Source organism: Cetorhinus maximus, chromosome 16 (assembly GCF_964194155.1).
Source record: "Cetorhinus maximus chromosome 16, sCetMax3.hap1.1, whole genome shotgun sequence".
Lineage (NCBI taxonomy): Eukaryota > Metazoa > Chordata > Chondrichthyes > Lamniformes > Cetorhinidae > Cetorhinus > Cetorhinus maximus.
Genome location: NC_135894.1, coordinates 61,747,149 through 61,774,684, shown reverse-complemented (window position 1 = coordinate 61,774,684; position 27,536 = coordinate 61,747,149). Strand labels below are relative to the sequence as shown.

Genomic DNA, 27,536 nt, shown 5'->3' with positions numbered 1-27,536 from the left:
ATACATTATTCCATATATGTTTATACGGTGTCTATCAGCTGTGCTATTTTAATATTAAGGCCTGAACTTTTAGGTCGGCAGATGGGTGCAATCGGCGGGGCCGGGATTGGCCGGAGAACGGACCGCCAACCACAATCGGTCCCCGACCACGATTTCACACTGGCTGGCCAATTAACGGCCAGCCAGTGTGAAGTGTGCGCTGCCCGAGTGGGGGTGGGAAGAGAGCGAGCGTTGACATCAATGTGGGCGCAGGTCGGCGCTTAGAGAAAGCTCCCTGAAGGCAGAGAGCTTCCTCAGGGAGCTGAAGACCTGAAGAATCATAAATAAAGGTTTCAGAGGCTGAAAGAGTGTGTCCATGCATCATTATAAATCACCTGGAAATTTAGCTACTGAAAATGCTGTCCACAGGAATTTATTTATATTTTGTTTCATCACGGAAACCTCATCCCACCCATGGATGAGGTTTCATGCAAAATGTAAAGGCTGCCTGGCCGATTTGCCCCCCCGCCAACCGTAAGGTTGGAAGGACCATGAAAAATCGGAGTCAATTGCTCCGTTAATGGGCTTAATTGCTGTCTTAATCGTCGGCGGGCACACCTCCGGCTTTTGCGCACGCCCGCCGACCGAAATATCACGTGAGCGCGGGATGACATCGGGACACTCGCCCGACGTCATTTCGCGTGATCTCACGTCCAATCGGGTCAGGCAGGCGCCCACCCAATCAATGTAAAATTCTGCTTTAAGTTTTAGATTTAATGTGACAGTAGAACTTTGTGTTTCCAAAGGCATCTATGGAAGAATTTATTCACAGTTCCAGTATAACAAGGAACCTAAAAGAAAAACAATCTATCACCCCCTCTCCAACCTGTATTCCCAGCAGAAAATAAAATGCTTTCACATTTTCAATGGTTGATACCCTCTTGTGCAGTCAGCAAAAGAAATTCTTCCAAGTTGTAGATTCTTCCCTTTTTTAGCAGCCCAATACTGAACATAGCACCAAAAATGAGCACCATCAAGAAAAATGCACTAAAAAATATATAAAATAATATTTCAATGCTAGATGAGCCATTGATAAAATCGATAAATTGTGTTGTCCCCACCAAAACACCTGAACCTAAAAAAAACATCAATTAAAAAAGGCACAGTGGCCGGAATCTTCTGGACCCACAAGGAGCAGGAAGCTTTGGGGGAATTAATTTAACATGAGGCCGAAAATCAGTTTTCTGATGGGGGGACAAACTTTAGTAATTATGCTCTTGGGATTTTAAACATGGGTTGGGAGCAATGTCAGGAAGCCTTTCTGCATACACTAGCAAGTCACGCCTGCTCCTTAAAAGGCCAGCTCGCCAGAGTTAAGGTGCCCCTCCAAATTAAGTTCCCCGCCAGTCAGAAATTAGAACGTTCACATTTACGACTGTATATAAGTGACGAGGTTGACTTCTTACATGACTTTGAAGTGAGGAGCCGCTGCTTTGGTCTTCTTGGGGACCCCTCACAAATGTCAGCCTCTTGATTGAGATCGGATGCTGGTAGTCCAAACTGCGTGGAGGCTGGACACGGGAGGCAGGGGGCAAGGATGGAGTGCAGGCTGGACTGGGGAGGGAGAACCAGCGGGAAGAGTGGGAAGCTGCCTGGGGCAGGAAGACAGACTGTCCAGGGATGGGTGGTAGGCTACGCAGGGAAGAACGATAGGCTCTCCAGGGGAAGGTGCGGGGTAGTGAGGGAATGTAAGGGTGCAGGGATGTGGGATAGAGGAGAGAGCCTTGCTTGTTGGGTCTGGAGGTCCTGTGGTTGGGTGGGAGAGGAGTTTTATGGACAGTGATTGCGGAAGGGAGATGTTCCTAGAGGCCTGCATCTATGCTGTCTATGGTGGGATCCTGGGAGTTGAACTGAGGGTACTGGGCAGTGGAGGGAACAGTCACAGTGAGAGGGGTGTTGTGGGATGTGGTAGGGTGACAGGTCCAGGGTATCTGAAAGTTTCATGAAGGGGAGGGGGGGCAGGAGCGGGTTGCTGGGGTCATGGAAACAGACAAAACAGGTTGCTTGAATAACAGGAGAGGTCAGGGTGGGCATGGGGACGGTAATGGGTGTAGGCTCAGAGGGGAGATAAGGCATGTAGAGGGTGATAGTTATAGGTTCAAGGCTAATGTAAGGAGATTCAAGAGTGACAGAGAGGAGAGGAATGGTTATATTAGGTGGGTCAAGGTGATGAGGGTAATTGGTGGGTGACAGGGGAGGGTAGAAGGTGGTGGAGCATGTCTGGAAAGTTACAGGTGTTTCTTCAAGGGTCTTTTTCACAAAACAGTTGCTCTGTATGTTTAAATCCTCGAAACGGGGAGGAGGGTCTTTTCGGGTGGGTGGAGTTCAAGGTGAGCACAATTGGCCAACTAAATGGATACCCTAATGATCATGAGACAATTAGATGGGTACCATACCCAGTTGTGTTCTTCTGTCTATGGTGAAACCCACACGACAGGATCTCAAAACATCGAGATCCCTGCAAGATCAGGAAATGCAGTAATCTCACCTCATGGGATGATCCCCCAGTCCCTGGAAATAATCTGGTGAACCTTGGTTGCAATTCCTTCATGTGAGGGCAATCCTTCCCTAGGTAAGGAGATGAACAGGACAGACAACACCCCAAGTGAGGACCCAGCAAGGCTTCAGCCAACCACTGCTATACCTCTTTAATCTTACGCTCTATCTCTCTCACAATCAAGGGCAACTTGACAGTTCCCTCCTTACTTGCCGGCTGCACCTGCGTGTTAGCTCAGAGTTATTTTTGACCCTCATACTCCATCTGCTATGCTCCTGGTTGCTCACTTAGCCTGTCTAACTTCCCTTGAGGCCTCTTTGCATCCTCCTCATATCTCTCATCAGGACGCCAGCAGGATATGTAATGACTTGACTGCAAACACTGCCCAGACAGTATTCTAAGAAGCTCAAAACCAGGTGAGCAATGCCTGCTGGGTTGCCTGATGCATGTCTAGGTCACACATTCATGAATGATGGCCAAGGCTGAAACATACTCATGTCAGAATACTCAATGATGACACTGCTGATGATGTGAGACAATAAACGATTCATCGTTAGAACCACATCATCAGAATCTGATTGGGAATGAAGTGCAATGCCCTTTATTCACCATGACCATGGCAGCAACCAGCAGCATCATGTGAATACAGCATCCTGAACATAGGGCAATTAAACCTATATTTACAAGTGCCAAAAGTATATACAATGGTTGTACACCTGTGCCACCTGTATGCTTTCAAAACTCCTTTATCTTTCTTTTCCTATTACTATGTCTAGGCATTGCCCCAACACCCACAGCTGAGGTGGAGGCAGCCTGCTGGCTACTTTGTCCTGTTACTGAGATGGCTTCGGCAGGTGTCCTCTGGTAGCCTGAGGCCTAGAGGGCCCCAGCTGACTAAGGGGCCTCCTGCTCAGGTGCAGGTGCACCCTCCTTGGCCTGACCTGCTGGAGGTGATGGGATCACTGGCAGAGGGGATGTGGAATGGCAGGACACCCTTGGAGTGTCCTGGGCTGAAGACCCTGGAGTGCCTAGCTGGTGCTCCTCCTTCCTGTGGGGTCCGATGGCACCTCCCTGACTCCTTGACGAGAAGGAGCACCTGGAGGGAGGTCGAGATGCCTCGTCCCCCTCTCACTTAGCCAGTGCTTCACTGCACCCATGGCTTTAGAGCGATGGAGTACATGACTGAGCGCATATACTGCAGCCACTGTGTGCTCTGCTAGACCTGAGTCTCCAAGGTGGCTGCCATCCTTTCCATGGAGGCAGCCAAGTGCTCACCAGCCCAAACTATGATAGTAGACAGAACACAGACGGACTCCTCCAGTGTTCGGTCCAGTCTGCACATTGCTCCTGGCATCTCAGCCTGATGTTTCCTTGCCTGTCTCTGCATCTCCAACAGGTGTCTAATGGCCAAGTCCAGAGGTTCATTATCTGCAAGGGGCTTAGCTATGGCCTGGTCTCCAGCAGTCCTCTGAATCTCAGAGACCTCAGCTGTCTCTGCCTCTGCCATCTGCGGACTGGTGTCAGTGATGTGCTCACCAGATTGTGACCCTGAGTCTACTCTAGAATGTGCAATCACCAAGGTGAATGTCTCTGTGCTGGTGGAGGATGCAGGTGAACACAGTGACGGTGCATCCTCTGAATGTTCTGAGGCATCATCCGGGGTTGGGGCTGGTCTCTATTGTGGGTGTCCCATTTTCTTGCTGGTACCTGGAATGGAGAAAATGAAGATTTAGTGGATGCCTAAGCAGGCTCCCTTATTAAAGCAAGATGTGGGCACACCTGACAACTGCAGACTGAAGGCATCCTCACTGACTTGCTGGGGGTGTTCTATCTGGTCTTCAGCACAGGCACGGCCCTGCTCTCCCTGGCTAGTTCTGCAGCCTGTTCCTCGAAAGGGGTCAGGATTCGAATATCAGGCAGGCTGCCTCTGGTCTTGGCCCGTTTCCTCCTCTTGTGCAAGTTCTCGTCCTGCAGGCAGACAATAGGATTGATTGTCATCCCTAAGGGTGCATGAGCAGTTTAAGAGCATGCATGCCTATGCCAGCTCCTGAGCCCTCCCCAGTAAGCGATCAACAAGCAGGACGTGCTGTGACTGATATAAGATTGAGAGCAGGAAGTGGCTGGCACACATTCAGTGCACATGTCTCATCTGCTGCTGAGTCCTGCAACCCAAATCCCTGTCTGACATCCCTGTGCAATTGCTCACTTACACTGCTTGATGGTCCTCATGAGCGTCACTTTGCAGTGGGTAGATCGTTCCACTTACCCTGGAGGAGCGCAGCAGATTGTCCATCCTTTTTCTACGCTCTTAGGCAATTGTCTTGTAGGTCCATGGGCACTAATCTCTGCTGCGACCTCCGCCCAGGCTGCCATGGTCAGGCAGGAGGGCCTCCTGCAGCCATCCCTAGAAAACAGCACCTCTCGCCTTTCCAGGACAGCCTGAAGGAGAATCTGCAGGGAGGCTTCGCTAAACTCTGGGGGCCACGGGATGTCTTCTCTGTGACATACCGACTGTGATCTGGAGAATATGAAGCTCCTGGCTTGCAGTGAGTGAATGGTTGTCTGGGTGCCATTTAAATATGGTGCCAGGACCTTTGACCCCATGAGATAATGATGGGGACGGCGACCCCCTACTCGCTCCCACCGCGAGATTCACCATGCTCTGTGCAGATGCATATGTAATGAGCTGAACAATGCAAGATCATGCGTGGCAGCCATCCCACTGCCCCCAGCGGACATCACTCTTGCTTCCACTCCTGCTGCTGAACTTAGACTCCAGAATGGAAAATTCCAGCTATTGTTTACATACTGCCTTGAAACTGCACCAGCAACATTAATATGCTTTAACATCTGATGCAAAAGTATACAGGAGGACTTATTAAAATTATAGTAAACTAATATCCTACCTCTCAACTCGTAAAGAAGTATCATTTCATTATTGGTCTTGATTTGCCAAACATACTATATTGTGTAGGCTCTTACAGGCACCCATTTCAGCATGTATCATTTTCTATGCATACCTTTCAGAGGCGAGAGCGGCACATTAACTGCTTTGTTCTTTCATTTGCACCATCTGGACTAAGACTACCAGAACTAATTTCATTTGTCAACAGCTGTAAAGGTTCACAATTTCAATTGGTACCTCGTTCTGCTTTTCTTTTATCAAATGCAACAGCTTAATGAGGCATGTACGCCTGAACCACAAGATCATAAAGAAACCTCTTCACTTTTTTGCTGTGCTGCCCTACTTCATTTAGAATGAATATGACATAAGGTGTTTCAGCAGGAATCTCTTGTGGAGACTAGAAAGAAGACTTGTTAAATAGCAATAATCTCAACTTGTCAAAATGGACAGTCATATGAGTATCAAATATAAAATGTCTATTCCCCCCACTCTTCGGCAAAAATCACAATTTGCAGCAATCTGTACCTTAGGGAGAAGAATAAATTATCTTAGCAGTAACAGTTGTTCTAAACATAAGTTACATTATTTCATTGCTAACTATAGAACCCTAAATTCTTCTAGTACATTTAAAGAGCACTTACTGTTATCATCCCATCCAGGAGTCCTGAATCAGGTTTGGGTGGTGCTTGAAGCCGTTCCATGGACCACTTCTCGATAATGGATGCAACACGTGGATTGTCAATATTTAGGAGGCGAAACCCTGTCATATTGACACCACTATATCGATAGGGTTCCAGGTTCAATGCAAACAGATCCTGCAGAGATTGACCACAAGACAGGAATTTTAAAAGACAATTGTACTCTAATTAACGATGATAGGCCCATCTAGGATAAAATTACTACATGTGTATTACAGAATGCAGGGTCTTACCCTGGACAGGGTGACAGCACTCCTGGTAATTACTGCCACTGGAATGTTGTTTTAAAAATACTCAACATAAATTGACAGAAACATAAACAGCAACTAAGCATGAACAACTGCATTCATTTCAAAAATGTAATGTGAATCCATTTGCTTTAATTAATACGTCTACCCATTGAGTTTTTCCTTCTGCCCTTATGTACTCAGATGATTGTTGCCTTAAGGGAGGGAACAGATATGCTCAGTTCTGAATGAAAGAATGAGGTTAGGAACAGGTACACAGATACTTTGTTACTTCACTCGCCTTTAATGTTATGTAATGGAGGCTAGCTTATATTTGACACTATTACAGATAACTCAGATCAGACAGTCCTTGTCCTAATGGTTCCAAATCAAATTTTACAGCCTTATGGGGAGCAGCCAGGTATGAATAACATCTGGCATGCTGTTAATCATTTGATGCAGTACAGATTGTGAGCCATCCCTAATCTCTGTCAAACCAACACTCCAGACTGAAGATATGCCAGCTGCTATGTTAGTCAAACCAGGATGGAGTGCAAATTGTATTCAACACCTAGGGCAGAACTTTGCCCTTGGTGGTGGTGCTCGGCAGGGACGGGTGGGGGCGGTCGGGAAGCCAACCACTGCCCGTGATTGGCACCACACCGTGATTTTACATTGGCCCGCCCAGCGTGGAATGTGAGCGGCAGCGCTCAGCGCTGCCTGTGCAGGCGGGAGGAGGAGGGCAAGCAGGCTGAGCGTGAACTTCGCGCATGTGCGCGGAAGAGCGCTTTGATCTCCCTGAATCAGCTCCGTGCTTCAGGGAGATGAAGCGCTGTTTAAAAAAAAACTAATGAAGAAAATAAAAATGTCATAAAACATGTCCCCTCACGTCACATGAGCAGGGACACACTTTTAATTCAAGTGCAAAATTTTTATTTCATTTTTATTTGCTTTAGGGAACGTCATTCCGCCCATGGATGGGGTTTCCAAAAAAATGCAAAGGCCACTTGGCCTTTTCGCCTGCCTGTCAGCTGTCCGCTCTGGGTGAAAAATTCAGCACAATTGTTAGCTTATTGGCCTTAATCGGCCTTTTACTTGTTGGTGGGCTTGCTGCCAGCTCTGGTGCACACCCACCGAGCGAACTATCGCGAGAGTGTACATTGACTTCAGCACGTTTGGCCGACATCAACACGCTTTATTTCACGCTCGGGCGTGTTGGGCGCACGCCCGCATGCCGAGCAAAAAATCCTGCTCCTAGATTTCCTTATCCAGCAGTGAGGGACAACGGTAAATCAACCCTGGAGAGGATTTTGCATTTTGGATCAGAACCCTAACATTGGGGTCAAATACGGGTCCTGACCCTGCACCCTGTTGAGAGCAGTCACCTGACATGGGTTTTGCCCAGAGGGCCAATAGGAGGCTCTCCAGAGCGGAGGGAGTGGCAGCCTGCTATTGCAGGTAAAAAACAGAGAGGGTGCATTCATCTTGAAGTGCCCTCTCAACAACTTCAGAATTTGAAATTAAAAATGGCCACAGTTGCCAGGCCACCATTAATTACCCCCACCCACCCACCCACCCACCCGCCCAGTCTGGCACCGGGAGGTCACTTCCAGGAAGCCACCATGCTCCCGATACTGCCAGGGGCCTAGAGGCCAGCTGGAAAATTCCAATCAATTAGCCTATAAATTATTTTAACAAACTACCTGCTGCTTCCAGGTAAGAAGCCATTTCCCTCCCCCCGCGCCCCCTACACCCTGATGGGGTCTTCAGGAAAATGGCTCGGGATCGGGATGGTGCAGGCAGACGGCGGAAAATTACCCACTTGCCTCCATTCTCACCTCCACATCATGGTGAAAGTCCTGCTCCCTGCACCCGCCCCTCCAGCCCCCAAATCCGTTAAATTAGCCTGCATATCTTGACTCCAATGCTAAAGACACATTATGTACACTGCCTTGTACAGTAGACTGATAATTCTGTCAGGAGGAATTCTAATCTAAATCTTCTTGCATTAGCGTTTGCTGTGTTGTTGTTCAAAAAATGGACAGTTCTTACATAATATGCTGCCTTGAAGATCAGAGATCTCCAATGGCAACATAGCATCGCTGCAGCACAATTTGCTCCTTGAAGGTAAAGCCATGGGGATTAGGTTGTTCTTCTTCCTTATTCCTGCATCATATCCCTTTCTCTTTCTAGTTTGGAAAGAAGGCATTTTTCCCTCTGTAGCATTAACTCCTCAGGCACTAGATGGTGAGATGTTGTTATCAGTGCCCACAATGTTGTAGCTTCACTCGCAAAGGTAAATTCCGGGACAGAATTCGGTAGTTCTGGGAACTCAGTAGTTCAATCTAACCTGCAAAGGCAAAAACAGAATGACACGTTTTTGATCCAAACGTCATAAATATCATCAAAGATGACTGTTTATGAAAATGTGGAACATTGTATTTTATATATTATGAATAGCGTGCTTTATAAATTAAAAGGCACTTACCAGATCAGACATTGTAGTTTTCAATTATATCCAACCGCTCTCCAACAAAAACTGCCGGTACTTCCATTCCCCTGTAGGGACCATTTCATGCAGCACTTGAATGTGCTCTTCTTGGCTCTGTCATGCACATAATTAAATCCTTTGTGGCACCAAGTCAGGGGATTCTGGATATTCTGTCCAACTGCTCAGTAACCTCATTCCCATGATCTGTGGTTGGGGGCAGTGTAACCCTTGCACTAAATATGCTCATCCTCTTTCTTCACTTCCATTATCTTTTTTCATAATAATGGAACTTTATGTGTTTATTGTGTGCCCATGTTATCAAAGATGAGGGCAAAAATGTGTCAAGGTCTCCAGTGGTGTTGAATTATTGTTGCCACTCAGGTAGCTTGACGGTAAAGATAGAACTGGAGATGAGTCTTTATACGCTTACAAGCTATTATTTAGTGACACACATTAGCTACTGTGCAGCTCCAATCCAACAATCACAGTTTCAGGTTGTTTTTATATATATGTGCATAACTGGAGTTAATAGGAATCAGGAGGAAAACTCTCCACTGGTTGGAGTCATACCTAGCGCAAAGGAAAGTGGTTGTGGTTGTTGGGGGTCAATCATCTCAGCTCCAGGACATCAATGCAGGAGTTCCTCAGGGTAGTGTCCAAGGCCCAGCCATCTTCAGCTGCTTTATCAATGACCTGCCTTCCATCATAGAAGTGGGGATGTTCGCTGATGATTGCAAAATGTTCAGCACCATTTGCAACTCCTCAGATACTGAAGCAGTCCATGTCCAAATGCAGCAAGACCTGGACAATATCCAACCTTGGTCTGACAAGTGCCAAGTAACATTCGCACCACACAAGTGCCAGGCAATGACCATCTCCAACAAGAGAGAATCCAACCATCGCCCCTTGATGTTCAATGGCACTGCCTTTGCTGAATCCCCCAGTATCAACATCCTGGAGGTTACAATTGACAAGAAACTGAACTGGACTAGCCTTATAAATACTGTGGCTACAAGAGCAGGTCAGAGGCTAGGAACCCTGTGGCGAGTAACTCACCTCCTAACACCCCAAGGCCTGTCCACCATCTAGAAGGCACAAGTCAAGCGTGTGATGGAATACTCTCCACTTGCCTGGGTGAGTGCAGCTCCAACAACACGCAAGAAGCTTGACACCATCTAGAACAAAGCAGCCCACTTGATTGGCACCCCATCCACAAACATTCACTCCCTCCACCACCGACGCACAGTAGCAGCAGTGTGTACCACCTACAAGATGCACTGCAGGAATTTAACAAGGCTGCTTAGACAGCACCTTCCATCCCACAACCAATACCATCTAGAAGGACAAGGGTAGCAGACACATGGGGCAGAATTCTTACCTCGGTGGGTGGGGGTGGTCGGGAAGCTGATCGCTGATCGAGGCCGGAAGGCAATTTCACACTGGCAGCACAATAAGGCCAGCGCAGCGTGAAACACGCACACGGGGGGGAGGGCGAGTGCAAACTTTGCGCATGAGGGTGAGTGCATGTTTCAGAACCTCCCTGTGGCAGGGAGACAAAGAATTTTCAGAAAAAGATAAAGAGTTAAGAAATGTTACAAAACATGTCCCCTCATGTGACTCTTTCACGAGTAGGGACATGTTGGAAGTGAAATTTTATAAATGTATTTTATTTTTATTTGACGTTAGAAACATCATCCCACCGTGGATGAGGCTTCCAAAAAAACGCAAAGGCTGCTTGGCCTTTCCGCCTGCCCGCCAACTGTAAGGTTGGAAAGACAGCAAAAAATTTAAGTTAATTGATACTTTAACGGCCTTAACAGGCCTTTTAATTGTTGGCGAGCACGCTGCTGATTCCCGCGTGTGACTGAGCATTGACATCGGGAGGTGTGTCATCGAGCGTGTCATTTCACGCTTGAGCAGGCTGGGCACGCGCCCGCCGGCCGAGGTGAACATTCTGCCCTTGATAACACCACCACCTGGAAGTTCCTCTCTAACCCACCCACCATCCTGACTTGGGAATATATCACCGTTGCTGGGTCGAAATCCTGGAACTCCCTCCCTAACAGCACTTGGGTGTACCTACACCACATGGATTGCGGCAGTTCAAGAAGGCAGCTCACCACCACCTTCTCAAGGGCAATTAGGGATGTACATTAAATGCTGGCCCAGCCAACGATGCCCACAAATGAAGTAAAAAAAGGTAAATCCCCAGTTAATGCCTAGCACCTGAATGCAATTAAACACTTAGTTATTATACAAGTACCAGTTATCATGTGTAATGCTCTGATCTCATTGACCAGAAATGAATGCATCATTTGCACATTCTTACCAAAATTACCATACCATCCACCCACAATGAATAATTCCTAACCCTCCCTTCTATGCTGTTATTAAGTATAGGGGCTGAAAATCCCTCCTGGTTTCTGTCAGCCTTCCACAGTAACTCTGATGAGGGACTAGCAGAACAACCTGGAAAATAGCAAACTTTCAGAAAAGTCAATGGTCTCCGAAAGTTTCCGAGACTTTCCAACCTGCCTTGCCAGCTTGATGGTGGAAACTTGTTCATCTCTGACAAGGAAAATGGCTTTGAGATGGAGCCGAGGGAAGGGGTGCCCTAAAAGAGGAGTCATCACTCCACTGGCACTATTGGTTCCCTGAGAAATGAGGCATACTGACCTTCATATGGGAGGTCCCAGCCCAAGGAAGTGGCCTGGACTTAAAGAAAATAACTTTATTTCTTTAAATATCTTTCAGATTATTCCCCTTAAGCAGAGAGCCAAGGGGAGCTTCATTGAGGCTGGAGGGCCCATGGGTAAAATCTCCCTTCCCTGTAATGCCAAATGAGCGCCAGGGTTCTTCTGCATATGAGGCAGATGGGCACTGAAAATGCACCCATAATGGTGTTTGGGCAATTTAGATGCCCTTTGGCTTTTCCTGCAAAATTCCACAGACTCAGGGCTGGTGGGCACCACTGGGCAAAATACCAGTGCAACTGCCAGAATTATTACCTGAAGAAGTTGGGCCCTATCCATTATAGTGAAGATTACTGTGACAACATAAAATGTATTGTCAAAAATTAGCAGCTTCAGTTCAGCTGAGGGAATTTTAAGAAAGGTCAGTTTGATGCAAAATCTTCATCCTTGCTTTTTGTTTCAGAAAAGTCAAACATGGATTTTGTGCTCACCAAGCGGGCAAATGGAAATTTTTTTCCATAAATTTACCAGCATCAAGCACACTGAAGTCAGTAATAGCATCGATTAAAATGTAAGTTAAAGCTTTCTCTATTCTGGTTTAACACATTCATTTAACCAGCCTCAAATTATCAACCCCAATTACATCGGCGTGATTGTTTTGCACTACAGTTTATAACCTCCTGCCCATTGAAAGGAATGGGATCAAAAATACAAGCATGGAGGCAGGAAATCCAGCTCATTATTTTTTTTGCTTCGCTCCAGTCATTCTTGTGGCCTTTTGGTTGTGAGACTGTCAACCAAGTGACAAATTCTGAGCAGATTGGAGCCATGGATTCACCTACAAAGAGACTACTCAAACTAGCTTCAAGACCAATGCTTACAACTGGGTGTAGCAGACCTTCAATCCATTAGTTTGACCTGCAATCAAATGTGGATTGCAGAAATAAAAGGGCAATGTGCCAACACTACACCACCCAGTGCCCAAGACCATTGCAACTTGCTAGACTCTTTTTTTCTTCACCACAGAGCATGCAGAAAATTAATTTCCATGTGTGTTAACGTGTCAGGGAAATGTTAAATATTTCTATATGAATGCTTAAATATTCAATTTCTTATATTCTTGCAAATGAACTCAGAACAAAATGTAAAGCATAAATGCTACCACGCTTCTCAGGGGGTTAATACTGACTGTGATTATTGGGGAAGAATTCCAAGCGACTGTCAAAAGCTAAAATAAGCTGTTCTGGTGGCACAAAATTATGAATGACACACAAGGATCACCCTGTAATTTGCATACGTTTTGACAGGACTGCAGATTATTTATGTTATTTCTAGAGTTTGGGCTGACATTCTAAGTGATTTATTATAGAGAGATTGAGCCTGTGCTGATGATTAGAAGGGTGTCAATATATCACTCTAATAGGTTTAAGAGCAACATATGCAGCAGTAATATATCACCAATACATAGCTCATAGCAGTGCACACCCTGGGCTGAGGCATGACTAGATGTTATTTATGGCCAATATGAAGCACTCCAAAATTAATACCATTTCAATATCCTAGTTATATTTTAAAAGAACAAAACTAGATAAGAATTTCCAAATGTTCCTGATAGAGAAAATATCCATTTAATAGGTTATTTTACTGTAAATTAATAGACATCACAAAATATAAAATTGTAGCTGAATGAATTATAACTTGTAGCTTTGCAATAAGAGGCTACATGGCTGACACCTGTTGGATTTGACAGTGACCACGGGGTTGTGTGTATGTCCAAGATTCATCAGGGTAAGTAGAGCCCTGCTGGCGCAACCCTAGATATTGAGGTGAGAGATACTGATGGAAGCTTCGTGAAATAGATGAGCTACGACTCAGTAAAGACATCTTTACAGCCTCCAGCATGAGGATGAAGGAACTGACTGGAGGCTTATGAATGTCAGTGCTCCACGAGGGACAATATTGATCAACGGTTTGAGAGTTAAAGCACTGGGAGATAATCTGTGGACTGCATGGAACAATCATTTAATTCCCAGACTGCTGCAGTGTTTAGTTTACCTGATATATACAGAGTTAGGGTGGGACTGTGACAAAAATAGAACAGGTGTGCCTTGCAAAACAAATTGATAGATGTCCCTCTCATTTAGACACCAGTCATAGTCACACCAGTCACCAGACACCAGCCCAAGTTTGCTTCAAAATTAGTTACAAAAACTCAAGACGAAAATAAGATCTGAACCCACACACATTGGCCAGTGTTTTACATCCCACTGGTGGGTGTGCGCCCAACCCAACCGGCCATGAAAGAGCATGAGGTGATGTCGGGGGAGCATCCTGACGCTGTCACTCGCTAGGTGGGCGCGCGCGGCAGTTGGAATCGCCCCCGTCGACAATTAAACCCATTAAGGAGGCAATTGAAAGTGACTTTTCGTGGCCCGCTCACTTTTATGATTGGCGGTTGGGCCAATCGGCCAGGTGGCCTTTACATTTTTGCTCAAACCTCAATCCGGGGCGGGATGAAATCTCTGCTGGGAAGTAAAATGAAAAGATAATCTGGGGAGTTTTTTTAAAATGAGGTATGCTTTCAGGTGCTTGATTGTGCTACATGGACATATTTTGCAGCATTTTTGTTGTTTCATTTATTCTGTGGCGATCTGAAGCTCCCTAAGGCAGCTGTCCGCTTTCAGGCAGCTCATTGGAAGTGCTCACCAGCCCCTGTGGTGACGTTGGCGTCCACCCTCTTCCCGCTCCCACCGGCGGTGCTGAGCCTTTCTCAGGGCACGTTTCACGCTGGCTGGGAGTTAATTGGCCAGCCCGTGTGAAATGACTGCCGGGGGTCAATCGCGGTTGGGGGCCTGTTTTCCACCAACTCCCGGGCCCACCAATCACCTGTGCTCGATGAGAGAAAAATTCAGGCCTCAAATTCGCCCTAAGGGCAGGTGGTCACTCATTGTGATTGTCACAGGGGTGGTCCAAAATTGGCCTGGAGACGAGCTCGCCGTCCAATTAAGGATGGCAGCTGAGCTCTTGAAGCGGGAGGGCCAATTAGAGGCCTTCCAGCTTGAAAGGGGCAGCAGGCTGCGATGGAAGAGGGTGCTACAAGATGGAGGCACACCCTCTCCAGCTTTTTAAAATCTGACTTAAAAAATGGCTTTAGCAGCCGTGCCACTATGGGCTCGGGGCCTCCCCTCAAAGGCCTCTAGGCCTGTCTGCAGTGGGCCTCCTTTAATTGGCCTTAGGTGGCTCTTAATGAGCCATGTAAGCTACCTGCTGCATGCGGGCATGTAGACTTGCTGCCCCCACGTTCTGCCCCTGTAAAATGGTCTGGCAGCAAGATCAAGCTGCAGAACCAGCACTCAGGCTGGTGGCACTATTTTTAGCTCCCACCCACCTCTGGTCCCGGCGGGCGCTGAAAATCTTGCCCTAATTTCCTATCCTTCAGAATTTTTGAATGATTTAGGAATGGGCCTGGGTAGGTGTATTATTGTACTGTGCTAATGAGGGAAATATTCAGCATATGTCTTGACATTTTCACCTTGCCGTTGCTAGGGGAAGAACACATCGGGCAGAATTTTGCCCTTGATGGGCAGGTGGGCGGGCCCCGCCGGCTTGGCGGCGGGCAGACAGCCGACTGCCGCTGGCGAAACGGGCCCCGCCGCCATTTTAAGTGGGCGGGCCAATTAAGGCTTCCTGTGTGGGCAGGTGGAGTTTCCCCAACTGTCAAAGTGTGCTCTTCCGCGCATGCGCGTGAAAGAGTGCACATCTCCCTGAGGCTAAGTGCTGTCTCAGGGAGAGCGCTGAAAGTTTTTGAAAATTTAAAATTAGAAAAATAAAAAAATTATCAACATGCCCCCTCATGTGACAATGTCACACGAGATGGGACGTGTTAATAAATATCACAGAAACTTTATTAAAGTTTTTTAAAACCGACATGAAACCTCATCCCGCCGGTGGATGAGGTTTCATGTTTTTTCAGAAGCTCGCTGGGGCTCCTGGCCTGCCCACCAACTTTGGTTGGACGGGCAGGGCTTTTAATTGATTTAACTACCCTGTCAATGGCCTCAATTGGCCATTGACAGGTCGGCGGGCGGACAGCTGATCGTGTTGTCCCCCCCGCCTTCCTGAATATTTAAATGGGGCGGGATGACGTCGGGGAGAACCCCCCCTTCCCCCGCCAACATCATCCCACATCAGTTTCGCGTCGGCGAGCGGACCCCACCCCCAGCTCGCAGACGGAAAAATTCTGCCCATCAAATTTAAGAGGTCCGTTCCCTGTTGCAAACAATCGCAGAACAACAATCAATTCCAATTGAAAACTGTCAGTTTGAAAATGGGACAAATTTTTATTTTTAAAAATTGATCAAATGGCACCCCAGTTTTGATGAAAAGGTCGCAGGTGCCCACCTGGAATGTGTATATGCTGCAATCTCAGAAAATTGGCTATGGCCAAGAACACAAATAACCAATGAGGAATGAGGGAGGTGGACACTTAGCCTTGTCACGGATCTGACACCATCTTGACAGGGAAAGAAATAGTGGAGAAGTAGTTTAGGAAAAAAAAATCTATTTACTGGTAGAAATTTATCCCAAATTTAATTTGGTATCAACACTGCAGGTTTTGTTGGTTGTTTATGAAGCTTGAGGGAGGGCCAAAGTTAGTTCAGGCTATGTGACTTGTTAAAGATGTAACTGACTGAACAAATCTTCAGGAGCACAGGCCAAGATTCTGGTTTGGATCCTCAAGTGGGCCTTACATCTCCCAGCTTGTGGTCAGCCAATATGCTTGGTCTCCCATGTAATTGCCATTTGCCAAGTCCAAAATGGTGCAAAGCTAAAAACAGTAGCAGTCCAAAGAGATCTCGGGGTCCGCAGATCAATAAAATGTCATGAAGAGGCACAGAAAATAATTAAAAAGATGAATGGAATGCAGGCACTTATATCTAGAGGACTGAAATACAAGGAAGTAAAAATCATGCTGGAGCTACACTAAGCCTTGGTTAGGCCAGACCCGGAACATTATGTTCAGCTCTGGGCACCACACTTTAGGAAATATATATTGACCTTGGAGGGAGTACAGGGTAGATTTACCAGAAAGATAAATGGGCTCCATAGGTTAAACTACAAGGAGAGATTACAGAAATTAGGATTAAATGAGGGCTGTATTCCCTGGAATTTCTGAGAATAAGGGTGATTTGATTGAAATTTTCAAGATAGTAAGGGGAACTGAGGATCGATAGACCTGCTGGTTGGAGAGTCTAGGACAAAGGGGAATGGGCTAAAAATTGGAACCAGGCCTTTCAGGAATGAAGTTAGGAAACACTTCTACACATAAAGCATGGTAAGGGTTTGGAACTCATTTCCATAAATAGAAATTGATACTAGGTTAATTGTTAATTTTAAATCTGAAACTGATACATTTTTGCTAACAAAAGGCATTAAGGAATATGGGACATTGGTGGGTATATGGAGTGACTTCATAGATCACCCTTTACCTCATTGAATGCTGGAACAGACTCGAGAGGCTAAATAGCTGAATGTTCCTATGGTGCTAGTTATTTCTGAATGTGGGCAACAATTATTTAAATTCAGTAAGTTCCAGTAATTGCATTTAGGGATATTTAAAAACTGTAACTGTTTTAATTATAGGAATCAACTGGAACCTCTAAGAGCTATCATTCAGATTAGCATAGCTCCTGGAGGTAAGAAACACTAGAAGAAAACAAAAAACACTGGCCCTGAAAATCTGCAAGGATGAATGTTGAAAATCTACTGGTCCCGGGTCTTCATCGAGAACTCTGCCAAAGAAACCAGAACCCAGAACATGTACCAACAATTGGCCTGAGCCAAGCAGGAAAGGGTGCTTCCACCAGCCACCAGCCTCCACACCCTCCCACCCTCTCCAAAAACCAACATGAAACATATGGTTACCCCCAGAGACCTCCTTACCAAAACCTCAAACAAAAATTGTCTGACCAAATCTTCAGGAATGCAGGCCAAGATCCTTGCTTGGGCTGCTAGGTGGACCCCATATCTCCCAGCTCATGATCAGTCAGTATTTCTGGACTTAGCTATGCCGACCATATGCTGTCCTAAATATCCAGTTATCCCCTCCCTCTGCTCTAAATATGTTGATGACTTGTAAGGACAGGAAGAAACCAGACCATCCCAGAAACTTGGGAGTAAGTCCCAACCTGGTGTATCAATGTTGCAGCCTGGTTTTTTGGCCCTTCTGGGATTCTGCTGGAACAGAGGCAGGTTATCAGGGCCACTGTGAATATCGTTTTTATTTAGAGAAGAATAGTTTTGCATTTAAATGTTAATCTTTTATATTTTTCTTTTAGAAGATCATGATAAAAGGTTTTCTACTGTAAATAAATATTGCTGTAATTTATTCACTTATTCATCTTTTGTTGAATAAATTCACTTAATGGTTTAAATCTAAACTTGGGTTTCATGCTGCCGTACTGTACCATGTTTTGAAGGTGAGAGAGGGAGAGAGAGATCCTTTGCGGACATAGGGCGGAATTTTCCCAGATTTACACTAAGTGCGGTAGTGGGCTGGTAAAACCCACCGGCCGCAATGGCGGGTTTTCACGTCATGAAACTGTATCGTCCTGAAACTGCCACATTATTTATGTACTCCCAGGAAACATGCCGTTTCCATGTCAAGCGGCCTGTCTGTCATCACTCCGCCGCTGCATCATGCCGGAAGCCATGTTTAAAGTCCAGCCACAAACACACATCTCAGTGCTTCCAGACCACCACTGCTGCATGGAGGACATGGCCCTGAAACTGGAGAAGACTGCAGCCCCCAGTTTCAGTGACATGTCCCTCAAGCGAGTTTTGGATGCCGTGGAGGGTCGCCGGGATGCGTCTATCCCCAATCTGGCCACAGGATGGGCAGCGACCTCACTAATCCGGTTTGGGAGGTGATGGCAGTGGTGATCAGTGCCCACGCCTTTCAAAAGGGGACAGCCACCCAGTGCAGCAAGAGGATGAATGATCTCCGTTCTGCCAGGGTAAGTCACTCTTCTCATCGCTCTCAGCTCACACACTCACAAACCCATCACACATCCACAGGGCCTGCACACACTGCCAGTTCAAGGGACATCATCATTCACTCTCTCACACTCACTGTCATTGTCCTCATCCCATCCATGGGACCACTCACCACCCACACAGGCCAGGTATACTTATCATCTAGCTTGACAGGCGTCATGCTTACATTTTCTCCATCTCTGTTCATGCAAGACAAGCTGGCACACAACAAGAGAGAGAAGTCATAGGCCGGTAGAGGAATACCCGAAATCAATGTCCTCACGGACTTTGAAAACAGAGCCATCCAGCTAGCCGGCGATGATTTGGACCAGTCTGGACCATGTTGACAGTGAGGCCGACGGTGCTCTACCAAGTGAAAGTCCTGCAGTGCACTTTGTGCCCTCTTTCACAGGCCGCTGCCATGAACTAACTATGTCTCCTTGCTTTCGCAGGCAAATCTGGGAAACAGCCGGCAGAATCCATGACCCAGGGCAATGAGTCAAGCCCCGAAGAAACCTCTGAAGAGGAATCTGGAGGAACCCTCCCTGAAGTCCCATCGCAGTGCTCACCCGCACCCCCCAATAGTGCAGAGATACACACCTTGGTGGGACCTAGTTTTAGATTAGCCCTGGGATCACAGTCTGGTGAGCACATCACACTTTCTGATCCACAGCAGGTATCAGCAGGGACTTACCAGGTGTCTGGCACTCGGAGGACTGCTGGAGGCCAGAATGTTGCTGAGTCTGAGTCAGGTGACGAGCCTCTAGACTCAGTCATGTCATAGTTGCTGGAGCCGCAAAGGCAAGATAGGGAACAACAGGAAGGGATGTCCGCTGCACTCCTCAGCTTGCAAGGCATGATGGAGGAGTATGTCTGCCTTCACTCTGAGGTGATAGCACCGGCATGCCAATACACCCGTGGGAATCCCGAGATCTGGGCGAATCCAATCGCTCTTGGATCCTGGCTGTCCTGGTCCCGGGCAAAATACACAGAAATGCAAAGTTGGCATCCGTGACCTCATGGATGCATTTGTGGGTGGAGGCTGGAGCGCTGGAGAACTTGGTGTCACTTGGATGCGTCTGTGTTGCTTGAGTGGGCAGATAAGCTAGAGGCCTGACCCCAATCATATCAACGTGGCTGCACCTGAACTGTCCCAGCTGCAGGGAAATGGTCACTTTCTACAGGTTTCCTGGATGCATGGCCACTTCCTTCACCCACCCCGATTGTTTGTGCGCTGTATTCAACAGCAGGGCTGCCCTTGCCGCCCGCCTCCCCCACCCCCAACCCCCCGCCGATGCCTGCCACCAGTCGCATCAGAGGTAGGGCTGCACTTGCCCCCCTAACTCCCCCTCACCCTCACGAGTCATCTCAACAACATGGCTGCACTTAACCCCAATCCCCCAGCGCCCCTGAAGCTTGAAAACCAACAGATGGCACTTGCAAGCTTTGCAGAATGTTCTGTGTCATCACTTCCAGTTCCCCTCGAAGTCAGGCCGCCAAGTGCATGTCGCTTATGTGCTTTTGTGAAACAGGTCGGCGCGCTTTCCCGCCGATGTGGACAGATGATCCAGGGTGGGACGTTTCCGGCAGGCTGGCCTGATAATGATATGCTGATGTATTGCAATGAGGTTCCAACGACCGATGGCGGGAAACGCAGCCTGCCATTGGCGGGCTGAGAGGACGATTGCGACCTGGTTTCCCGCCGTCGTAAAACCAATTGCGCCATATTGTCCGCTCACGCCACCTATCACACTCGACGCTGGCATGCACGGAAAATTCCCCCCCTAGGAAAAATTCTAGCAGCTCAGCCAGTTAATAGAAAGGGTACTCTGTTCATTATCCTGGACATTTTACTGAAAGCTACTTGGAAATCAAGGCTGCAAATGTACTCTGGGAGGAATAGCAAATTGGAATTCACCTACTAGAATGATCCAAGACATCAAGTGTAAAAAGGAAGAAAAGACTCAAAAATATAATTACAATGAATCCATGGCTTTTGAGGGTTAAGTATACATCAAACCTATTGTCACTGCATGCTGCTAAATTACTGGTGAAAGGAAGAGTTTCATCAGTGTTATGATGACAAAGCTATAGATTAGTTATATTGAGTTCATTAATTCCAGCATACTTGATGTTTTAATAGACCTTGCAACATTTTACAAAGGCTCATATTCATGTGTGGTGTGTTCCCAAATCTCATTTGAATCCTGCATTGCTGCAGTAGCTGCAGACTGCTTGATTATTCTGGCAAGTGAGCTGCTACTAAACTCAGTAATAATGGCTACATTGGGTACAACATTCAATGCACTGCAGTTGACTGCAGAAGGCAAAGAATGGACTACCTTTGAAGTAAAGTGGTGTACCACCTACTGTGAGATCACACAGGTGCAAAACGTGTCAGGCCTACTGTCCCAGAGACAGCTATTGAGGATCAGTGTGCTGGCTATTGTGGCTAATCAATGAGGTCAACTCTTCAATGTAGATATCCAAACATAATCAGAGATCTACCTGGAAAAACTCAGCAGGTCTGGCAGCATCGGTGGAGAAGAAATCAGTTAACGTTTCGAGCCTTCTGATTTCTTCTCCACCGATGCTGCCAGACCTGCTGAGTTTTTCCAGGTAATTCTGTTTTTGTTTTGGATTTCCAGCATCCGCAGTAGCTTTTAGCTTTTTGTTTTTATAATCAGAGATCTGTCAATTGCATTGCCAAAGGTCATAACATGGTCCTCCAATTCTATGGGGAGAATTTTTCCCCCGTTGGGTGGGGGGGGTTGTGCGGGGGCAGGCCAATTAAGGCCCACCCAGCGTGACGTGCGCCTGGAAGTACTGTGCACTCCCTGTGTGGGCGGGCAGGGGGGGATGTTCCCTGAGTCGTGTATGTATGCGAAAGAGCACAGAAATCCCTCTGAGGCACACTCTGAGGGAGACTAGTTTAAGTTTTAAAAATTTAAATACAGAAAAGAAAAAGTTTTAAGACATGTCCCCTCATGTGACAGTGTCACATGAGCTGGGACATGTCAATTAATTTTTATAAAAAATTTTATTCAATTTATAAACCCTTCATGAAACCTCATCCCGCCCTTGGATGAGGTTCCATGAAAAATGTGAAGGCCGCCTGGGCTCTTCACCTGCCACCAACCTTAGGGTTGGGTGGGCAGCTCAGTTTATTAGTTTAATTAGTTTTTAAATGGCCTTAATAGGCCTTTGACAGTTCGGCAGACTCCGAGCTGAAAATCTAAATGACGTGCGGTAGACGTGGGGATGCACTCCCGATGTCACCCTGCGTCATTTTACACCTCGGCAAGCAAGCGGCGCCCCCGTTTGCCGAGCCAAAAATTCTGGCCTATTTGTCAGTATCCAGGCAACAACTGGCGATACATAGATCAGCTGTTTGCAATCTACGGGTATACCAAGGATAAGATAACAGAAAGAACAATTTAATTATATTCACAATTGACTGGCAGCGTAATGTGACAATAAAAAGTAACGAATCATTGTTCTCACCACAGTAAGTGCAAGATTATTCGAAAAGAGTTTGTAACCACACCATTATGTGCATGTATATGGCTATATCCAGAATGCCACACCACTCACTACTGCACTACAGTCAGTGTACCAAAGGAACAATGTATCATTCCACAGGACATGCTGAGATCTGAGAAATACATTTGATGTCAGGTCCAGCATTTGTATCCAAAGGTTTCCTGATTATTTCGGGTTTCTGGGAACAACAAGGCATTCAAATGTGGGTTCTGAACTATTGCTCCTATTCTCAGTTCCATATTAGCATATCAGCAACAAACAGACAAACTGCAGACACAGTCTCTACAGCAAAGCTATTTACAAATGGTGCCTTACCAGTGTAGTGAAAAAATAATGATAATACTCAGTCATCATTCCCATCGAAAGGATCTGCAAAGGGAACAAAACAGTGTTAAACAAAGAAATAAAGAATTTGTTCTTTATATAGCACCTTTCACATCCTCAGGATTTAAAAATACTTCACAGCCAATGAATTTCTCTTGAAGTTTAACCATTGCTTTTATGCAGGAAAAAGCAGCAGACAATTTACACATTGCAAGATGCCACATTCAGCTACAAATGACCTATTAATTTATTTTGGTGGCATTGGCTGTAAATTTTAGTCAGGACATCAGGAGAACTCACCTGCTCTTCCCTCGTATAGGAGTGTGTGCTTTTCTTTTTTATGTCCACATGAACAGCACCCAGGTTTTAATATCATTTAAAAGGCAGCACAACACAGCTGGGGTTTCACTATGAGCCATCAGGCTGGGTTATTTATCAGCCTGATGATAAAACTGGATGGGGAAGCAGGGGGAGTTGATCAGGGGAGCAACAAGCAGGTTGGAGTTGTCCATCTGTTTGGCGGGAAAGGGGACAGTAGGTGTTCTGCAGCACTGGGAGAAGTGGGAGACATCAAAGGGGCATAGCGAGTATGTACTGGGGAAGCCATGACCAATACATTGGTGGTCAACCGGGGAGGCCAAGAGTATAGGCCAGGTGAGTCGTGGCAGATTCAGGGATTATGGGACTGGAAGAAAAAGAAGCCAATATGAAGGGGTGAAAGTTAGTCAGGGAGAGTGAATAGTGGCTCAGAGGCTGCTTCACATTCACAATTTGCAACTGCAGGAAAACATAACCCATTTTTAATATTAATTCTCAGAGTCCTTTTGATCATCTATGGCCAGGGTTTTCCAGTCCTGCCCACCGTGAGACCGAAAATTCCCGCCCGAAGTCAATGGAAATTTTCCATCCTGCCTGCAATGTTTCCCGCCACAAGCGGGAGTGTAAAATCCCAGCCTATGTTTCTGAAGCCAAAGTATTGTGGCATTTAACATGAGATTTTCCAATCGCATTGCCACTTACAATTATAACTGGTATTGTAGCCAAATATTGACATATTTATAATGAACTCTTTTATACACAGAGCCTGACATGAATTTTGAATTAGAATGCAACAGACCATCCGTCATTTTAAATATATCACATAACAACCATTCCTCAGCAGCGCTGTCCATCATGAAACATTTATTTTAAAAATAAACAATGACTGTTTAAGATAATGTCAAGTATATTTAGTTTGAAATATAGTAGCGTCATGATTAACATAATCAGCCTGAAACTGTGATGTGAACGATGGTCACTCTTGGTGGCTATTGTGCTGGTGTCAGCAGCAGTGAGACCGGCCTCACTGAGGTCCATGGGGCTACCCTTGAGTTTAAAGCCTATAATAAAGTCACAAGAACTCTGAAAATTAGGTGACGGTCTCGCCTGTCTGCTCTATACCCAACATTGCTTTGGGTTGGACCTCCTCAGTCATCTAAAGTGTCCAAATGAAAATGCAAGTGCTTGTTTAATATATGCAAATTAGACTTAAGCACGTGGGTCTAGTTCCAAACTCTATTTTCAACAGCTTCATCCTGCTACTCATAAATTCTACAGAAGACTCACAAATCAGCAGCAGAAATAATGGGGAGGGCATTTATCCAGTGCTATTTAAAGGCATCATCAGCTGCTCTCAATTAAGTCACTAGTTGATTCATTTTGGCTGTTAATGTGCTGCTTTAGCGGCCTTGTCTGCTGACATTACATTTTCAAGAATTTTTTCTTACTGAGGTCACCCGGGGTTTGACCAGTGGCTTCTGGCAAACTTCAGGCGCAGAAGTTTACGGCAGTGGGATTTTACGTTCCCGCTAAAGTCAATGGGGATTATAATGGCTCGCCGCATTTTACAGCCCCGTCCCTGCCAAAACTGGGCCGTAAAATTCTGCCCCAGGTTGTTATTACAGGTTTCGTGATTGTTTGAACCATTGTGGCTAGCAGCTTAACAAACAAGAGTCCCAGAGATCTGCAGCTGAATGGAAAAGAAGCAGAAGGAGGGAAACTTTTGGGAAACCTCAACTCAACGGAATGCACAGGCCAAGAAATTCATACCTGCAGATCAGGAGGCTCTGCTTTACTGATAAGGCTGTCATATAGCAGTGTCACTAGCTGCAGTACCAACTATATATCCCAGCACAAGGTCATACTGATCCTTGCCTGTGACTCTAAACTGACCCTGAATTTTTGTACCTCATTCCAGGTCGCATCAGGTGACATTAACAACATTAGTCAATCTGCTGTGTATGGCTGCATGTGACAGATGCAGTGTTTATCAAAACCAGCAACTTCATCACGTTGAAGGTTGCAAAGTAGGAAGACTGGGCTTCCTTCAGCTAGGTGCAGAGCTGCCACACCAAACCTTGCATGTTCCAACTCAAGACCCTGGAGCATATGTGAATAGGAAGGGCTTTCACTCGCTGAACGTGCAGCTATTATATGATTACATGCAGCACATCATACACGTCTGCATCAGATATTTTGACAACTATCATCATGCCTTATCCTATAGCAGTCCTAAGTTCCCTCCTTTTTCACCCAGGTTATTGTAGTGTAAAGGGTTAATGTTAAATATACAAATATATAGTCTACATCATCAGTGACATTATAAGATCACATGATAACAGAGCATGGAGATAGTTCTTTATAGAACCTCGTGCTAAATCTGTATTATACATTGTTAGTATAATCTTCAATAAAATAACTGTTTACCAACAGTTTTGCCTCAGCAGTATCTGTCAGACCAGACCCTGAACAATCCCATTTAAGATCTATAATGTGAAAACAGGTGGTGACAGCCAAAAACATGATGAAAAGAACAACAAGAGCCCAACAACTGGAAGAAGTAGCAAGAGGAATGATTGCAGGACATGGACAGCACGGGAAAATCTTCAGTGGAACTCCAGGAAAGGCTACAGTAAAAGGAAACTATGGAAACATCCTATCTTCAACTACATGGAAGGCCTGGATAAAGCTGAGAAGTGGCAGAACTGGCATTGTATATTTACCAAGTAAAGAACAGCTTCAGGACCAGCAGAGAATACTAGTAAGGAACAGGTCAATATCTTACTCTACGCCATAGGCAGTAGTGCAGATGAAGTAATCGTTAGACAGGCATAAACAACATATGAAGAAGTTATCAAAGCCTTTGATAGTTATTTTAGTTTTCAAAGGAACACCATTGTACAGAGAGCAGAATTCAGTAGGTACTCTCAATGACGAGGAGAGAGCGTAGGTTCCTTCATTAATGGTTTATATCGATTAGCTAAGAATTGTGAATATGGAGCCCTGAAAGACAAATTAATTCATTGCATTGTTGTAGGAGTCTTAGAAGAGACTTGATCATATTTTCTACAGTCAAGGAAAGATTTGACCCTGTCGAAGGCTGTGTAGTTAACAGGGCAGGTAGAAGTAAGAAAGCAAAACCAGTTTTTTATTCGAGGCAAAAAAAAAATCTCATGGTGAAAAACAGCTGATACAGTACAGTTTGCAGGATAGAAGTAGCAGCACATCTAACCCCAAGCAGGGAAAGAGTGAAGAGGGCGTGGTAGCCGCCATTATTCAGTGTCCTCATTGTGATAGGAAAAAGCTGCATCGGTACAAAGAATGCCCTGGGAAAAATGCGGATACCTGTCCTGCAATAAGAGAGGCCATTTTAAATCGGTATGCCACAGCAAAAAGCTCCTAACACAAAAATTAAAGGAGAAACAATTAAGGTCATGCACCATTCAAGAATGTGAAGAAGAAAAAGATGAGGAAGTGCCATTCTTGGGAGAAATTACATAATAAAATGGGAACTATTGGGACACATATTATGGTCAACAGGCATAAAAAACACTTCAAATTAGGCACTGGAGCAGGAGTTTTGATTCTTTCAGACTCTGAATAGTTGTTAAAAACAGACTTCCTCTTGCCATCTACCATATGACTCCACAGTCCAGGAGGCATTCATCTAAAAGGTCAAGGGACAGTTGACTGCTAAACTTCAGTACAAAAGAAGAGGAATCACAGAAGCTTTGTATATGATCCACAACCAAGAATGTTCACTGTTAAGTCGAAAAGCTTGCACAGATCTACAACTCATCTGTAAAGTTGATGAATTAGAAAATCTTGAGAAAATCAGGCAGGAGATTTCCCAGGAACAGCAGGGGAAAGAACCAGGCAAAAAGGACCAAGGCAAACGACAAACAACAGCAGCTGCATTGTCCACATTCCTTTTTAAAAGCCTGAATAGGAGGACATAAATCTCCTTGAGGAGGTAGAGTCATATACCTCATTGACTACAAAGTCCCTATTAACAACAACACAGAGGCTAAATAAAATCTGACAAGCACAAAAAGCAGACCAAGAATGTGCTAAAATTAGGGAATACTGCAAAAATGGATGGCCAGATCCAAATAATCTCATCCTGAAACAATACTCCGAGCAACACAGACATCTCAGTGTTGTGGATGACTTGCTGATTTATGATGAGAGGTTGGTCATATCAAGAATCCTCAGGCTTGAGATCCTTCAGAGAATATACCAAGGACACCTAGGCATTACAGAGTGTCGTGCTAGAGCATGAAATTCAGTCTGATGCCAGGAATCTCAAAATCGCTAAAGGAGATGATTTTGAGCTGCATCACTTGTGAAATCCATCGCCAAGAGCAAAAACAACTACTGCTGGTATCCTCATTCCCATCCAGATTGTGGAAACGTCTCCAAATGGACCTTTTCGAGTTCAAGGAGAAGACATTCCTCATAGTTGTTGACAGTTATTCCCAATGGATTGAGGTTAAACATCTTCCCGGTACAACCTCAGAAGCAGTCATAATTCACCGAAAGAACTTTTTGCCACACATGGCATTCCAGGCCTTGTCATTTCAGACAATGGCCCACAGTTTGTGTATGAAGAGTTCAAGAGATTTACAGAAGGCAATGGCTTTGTCCACACAACTAGTTCACCCAGGTACCCACAAACAAATAGAGAGGCTGAAAGAGGAGTAAGAATGGTAAAAGCTTTGTTGAAAAAGAATAATGATATCAGCTTAGCACTCTTGAGCTACCAT

General features: G+C 45.7%; 1 protein-coding gene across 3 annotated transcripts in view; it reads right to left on the bottom strand.

Annotated features, from left to right (window-relative positions):
- LOC144691614 (glutamate receptor ionotropic, kainate 1) overlaps positions 1–27,536 on the bottom strand; it is a 378,270-nt gene that overhangs the window by 114,078 nt on the left and 236,656 nt on the right. For all 3 annotated transcript variants that reach the window (XM_078559883.1, XM_078559884.1, XM_078559885.1), the window contains exons 5-6: positions 22,444–22,497; positions 6,083–6,256 (exon numbers count right to left, since the gene is read on the bottom strand). In XM_078559883.1, the coding sequence (XP_078416009.1) occupies positions 6,083–6,256; positions 22,444–22,497 (228 nt within the window). The remainder of the gene's footprint in view (positions 1–6,082; positions 6,257–22,443; positions 22,498–27,536) is intronic.